The following is a 4,424-nucleotide window of genomic DNA, read 5'->3' on the forward strand; positions in this document are numbered from 1 at the left end:
GAAAAAAAAAAAAAAAAAAAAAAAAAAAGTGTCAATGGAATGCATAGATCCTGAATGTCTTGAAGCTCCCTATTCACTCATCTCACCTATGGGCAGGGATCTACCTTAAAAAAAAAAAAAAAAAAAAGTTTACAGAAACTGCAAAGAAACCCAGCTTTGGCACAAAAAGCCAAGAGGGAAAAAAAAAAAAAAAAAAAGTGTCAATGGAATGCATAGATCCTGAATGTCTTGAAGCTCCCTATTCACTCATCTCACCTATGGGCAGGGATCTACCTTAAAAAAAAAAAAAAAAAAAAAGTTTACAGAAACTGCAAAGAAACCCAGCTTTGGCACAAAAACTGCAAAGAAACCCAGCTTTGGCACAAAAAGCCAAGAGGGAAAAAAAAAAAAAAAAAAAGTGTCAATGGAATGCATAGATCCTGAATGTCTTGAAGCTCCCTATTCACTCATCTCACCTATGGGCAGGGATCTACCTTAAAAAAAAAAAAAAAAAAAAAGTTTACAGAAACTGCAAAGAAACCCAGCTTTGGCACAAAAAGCCAAGAGGGAAAAAAAAAAAAAAAAAAAGTTATATACAATTTTGAGAGATGGGAGGGAGGAAAAGCCCAGAACCTGTTCCAGAGAATGACTCAAGATTCTTTCATTAAAAATAAAGAGGTAGAACTAACCAGGGCTTAAGATGACACTAAGGGATGGTACCACACATGATGGGAAATTTGTAGATAATGCTCTTAGGCCTCCCAAATCCTTAACCAATTATAGTTAGCCAACCATTTTGCATTCCCTCCCTCTATTTACAAATTCCTATGTGCTTTCAAACTGGGAATCATCTGTGGACCAAAACAGAACTGCCAGGTTAGAGGAAGAGGGAGCTCATAACAAAAAGTTCATCTTATAACAACAAGAGTTGTTATCAGGATCTTTCACACCATATAGCTGAATATATGCCCCTGTATCAGTTTCTCCTACCAAGCCTATACATACTATTAAATACCTGGAGTGCTAGCAAAGCACCGATTTCTCCTTTGTGGGGAGAGGGGGCAGGTAAAGAGCTTGTGTGTCAAGTATATTACAGAATAGGTTAGAGAGACTGCCTTGAAGCAGCAAGTGTTTAGGGACACATTTAACAAAATTAAAAGAGTTCAGGGGAGCAGGAACAGAGATTCCAAATTATAAAAAAATCTCAATAGAAAAAAAAAAAGCTTACAAGTGCTACAAGCAGTGTTAACAAAAAGAAGAGGAGACCACAAAGAGTTGAGTGGCCATTGGCAAGGATGATGTCCCCAGCTAAAAATAAAACAAAAAAGCCTAAGCATCTGATCTAGTATTCCAAGGCTCAGATGAAACTGCTGGCAGTCTTCTCCGTGTGTTCACTTATCTACTGCTGATTAAACAAACCAGGACAACCATTTCTGAGGCTGACCTCTCCTGCATGTATCTTTGACTTCAAGGCTTGATGACCAACACCTTCACAGACAGCTTAAAGTGAATGGCAGGGTGCCCTGTTTAGTGTTGCTACAGGATGTACTGTATCAGCTTCTCAAAAAAAACCACAAAAACAAACACACACTGATCTACACCCAGAAGTCCATTATGGTCAGCCTTGATGTGTCTGTGTCAAAAGTACCACTAGTGGTTTGATCTGGCAAGCATCTCATGCTTCTGAGAAAATAAAGATAGTGGTAGGCAGATTTCTTCTTTGGTTAGTGAAAGAAGCTAAAGGCTAGAAAGAAAAAAAAAAGTCTATTCAAGAAGTTATTTATGAAGTTCTTCCCAAAAATAAAACCTGTACATTTACCCTGCATTTTTACAGTTTAGATACACCATATAGAGTAAAATATCTCTCTGTAGTTAGTGTATTTACCTTTGCTAGGTATGGGTAAGACTCTTCTGAATCAATCCCTCCATTGTCCAGGATATACTGGAACGCTTGATCCATCAGACCACCATTGCATCCTTCATTGCCTTCGGGTCGAGAGCAGTCTACAAGGTTTTGCTCACTCAGGGAGACCAGCTGACCAGTTCTTCTGAAATGTTGTCCTTCAAGAGCACCAGTTGTGCTAAATGCCCAGCAAGATCCACATTGACCCTGAAATAGAGCAGGAAAATAAAATGACTCCAAAAAAGGTCAGACAGCATACACAGTCCAGATTACCACAGCAGTCTGAACAGCATACAATACAAATTCCAGTTTACTCATGCTCAAAAGGGACCTCACCTGAAAAAAATATTAGGTAGGGGTCCTTTCAAAGCTTACAGTTGCCATTCAGTTGGGTGAAAATCCTAAAGAAAGGTCTGCACCTTAGAAAATGCTGCTACGAGTCTCAAGCAAGTGATTTCTTCACCATAAAAAAAGTTTAAAGAAAACATCATGCTATATTAGCAAGTGTGCAGCAGTCTTTATGAGGATTAACGAATGCTTAATATGCAATCGTGATTTTTCCCCGTTATTTTCCAAAGTTAGTTATTTGATGAATCAGGCTTTCAAATTGGTCAAAACACACACAAAACCCATCACAAGACATACTTGATCTTTAACAGGAGTTACATATCCCTTCTCTCTCCAGTCCACAGATCTTGGGGCTTCCAGGAAGTTCGGCTCAAGGAACTGGGATCCTCTATACTTCTTTTGTGATTTTTTATGGATGTACCCATTCATTAGCTGTCTGAACTCTTCGTTTGTCTGAAAAAGAAATGCAGTGAACTCCTGCCATATGCTATTAAGAGACCAAGTAAGTTTCATGGCTCTCTCAAGGACTTACCATATCACCAAACTGATTCATTCCCAGTTTGTAGCTATGCTTGCCCAGCGTGTGATCAAGGTTATGTAGTTCAATCATTTTCAAGTTCTTTTCCCATACCATTCTCCTCCAGCCTTCTTCCTTCTGCAAGTCAAAAAACGAACCAACCCGTTATTTTGATACTAGTGTACTTGTAGAGCAAGACCATCAGAACAGATAGGCTTTTTGCTGCCTTAAGTTTGTGTAATAGTTAAAAGTATACAAACAACATTATTTTCAATTATGTTAACTCTCATTCAAGGATGAGAAAAAAAAATTAAGCTTTTTAACTCCTCCTAAAAATCAATAACTCCATCTTGTAGATGCAACTGTTAGCCCCCATTAAAAGCCAGCAGGACTAAACTATCACAGTGCTAAACATTAGGCCACATTGTACACCCAACCTTAGCTGCTCTACACTGAGGTGGCCAGCTTGTCATACACGGGCCATAGGCCTGTGTAGGAGGAACACAGCAGATCTGGAAAGGAGTAGAGAGAGAAGAGTGGGAATTACAGCAGGGAGAAGAGCTGGGTATTAGGCAAGGGAGGGAGATAGTCTTATGTAGAATTTAGTTTGCAGTTTGATAGAGACAACCCTGACTCAGGCAGCAGGCTGGACTAGATGACCTCTGGAGGTCCTTTCCTGCCCTACTTCAATGCGACTATTGCAGTGTCATTTGGGGAGGTGTAAGGATTAGCTTGTGGCAAGGCTGCCACAAAACTTGGCCCCCCCATGGTGCTAGTTCTAAGCAAATACCCATATGACAGCAGTCTGCCTCTGCTGGAAAAAAACAAAACACTGACCTCATGGTAGTTTTTCGAGTGCCATGACTTCCACAGCTGCCAGTGGCTAGTCAAGTCAGGATCCATTCTGGGAGCAGCAGAGGACAGTCCCAAGCACAGGGAGAGCAGGCACAGGTGGAGGTTCATGGTAAGAGATCTTCCTAGAATTGCAGGGGGTAGAAAATAAGCATCAGCTGATATTTCCCCTCCTTCTGATAAAGAGCAAAAAACAAAAACAAGCTTTAAACAATTTCTACACAGCAAACCCACTGGCTAACAAAACAGGATGGGGGGAGGGGTTTATATTACGAACATATCCAAGTCTAGGTCCGGATCTGTACAGCTCTCACTTGCCCTCAGCTTTGTGGGCGTAAACAGCAGCACTACCTGGAGGTGGGCCAGGCCAGGCCCCTGCCCCGAGCACTGGGGACTCTGTCCCCCAGCAAAGAAGCCAGGCAGGAGAAAAAGCCGGTCTGGACAGTCCCAACCAGATGACCCATCACCTACCGCAGCCAGCCACTTACGCAAGAGAAAGCCACATCCTCCTCAGATCAAAGCAGGCAAAACCTGGCACAGACACCTCTCTGCACCCAGACGCCTTCAGGGGACAACAGCAGCCCCGCTCCCCCCATCCATCAGCCCTGGGCGAAGCGACAAAGTCCCTCTGGGGGGTTAAAAGGGACAGCAGGAGGTACAATAAGCCGGCTCCTGGCCTCCCCCTTCTCTGGCGGGGAGATGATGGCTCTCCCCACCCCCTTCCAGCCCCCGGGCCCGGGCGCTCCGTGCCCCCTGCCCGCGGCCAAGCGCCGCCCCGGCCCCCCGCGCTGCGGGCTGTAAACACGCCGCACCGGGCGGAGACGG

General features: G+C 43.2%; 1 protein-coding gene and 1 long non-coding RNA gene across 3 annotated transcripts in view; one reads left to right on the plus strand and one right to left on the minus strand.

Annotated features, from left to right (window-relative positions):
* Positions 1 to 4,317, minus strand: part of CTSL (cathepsin L) — a 6,716-nt gene extending 2,399 nt beyond the window's left edge. The window contains exons 1-5 of one of the 2 annotated variants that reach the window (XM_006018455.3): positions 4,088 to 4,317; positions 3,585 to 3,724; positions 2,763 to 2,885; positions 2,528 to 2,683; positions 1,865 to 2,089 (exon numbers count right to left, since the gene is read on the minus strand). In XM_006018455.3, the coding sequence (XP_006018517.1) occupies positions 1,865 to 2,089; positions 2,528 to 2,683; positions 2,763 to 2,885; positions 3,585 to 3,710 (630 nt within the window). In that variant the 5' untranslated portion in view covers positions 3,711 to 3,724; positions 4,088 to 4,317. Of the gene's footprint in view, positions 1 to 1,864; positions 2,090 to 2,527; positions 2,684 to 2,762; positions 2,886 to 3,584; positions 3,725 to 3,876; positions 3,902 to 4,087 lie in introns of those variants that run through there. The other variant, XM_025197695.1, reaches the window with a different exon arrangement.
* Positions 2,603 to 4,424, plus strand: part of LOC112549381 — a 17,251-nt gene continuing 15,429 nt past the window's right edge. The window contains exon 1 of the long non-coding RNA XR_003092789.1: positions 2,603 to 2,732. This is a non-coding gene — a long non-coding RNA (uncharacterized LOC112549381). The remainder of the gene's footprint in view (positions 2,733 to 4,424) is intronic.

This window comes from Alligator sinensis, unplaced genomic scaffold, assembly GCF_000455745.1.
Source record: "Alligator sinensis unplaced genomic scaffold, ASM45574v1 scaffold240_1, whole genome shotgun sequence".
Taxonomy (NCBI): domain Eukaryota; kingdom Metazoa; phylum Chordata; order Crocodylia; family Alligatoridae; genus Alligator; species Alligator sinensis.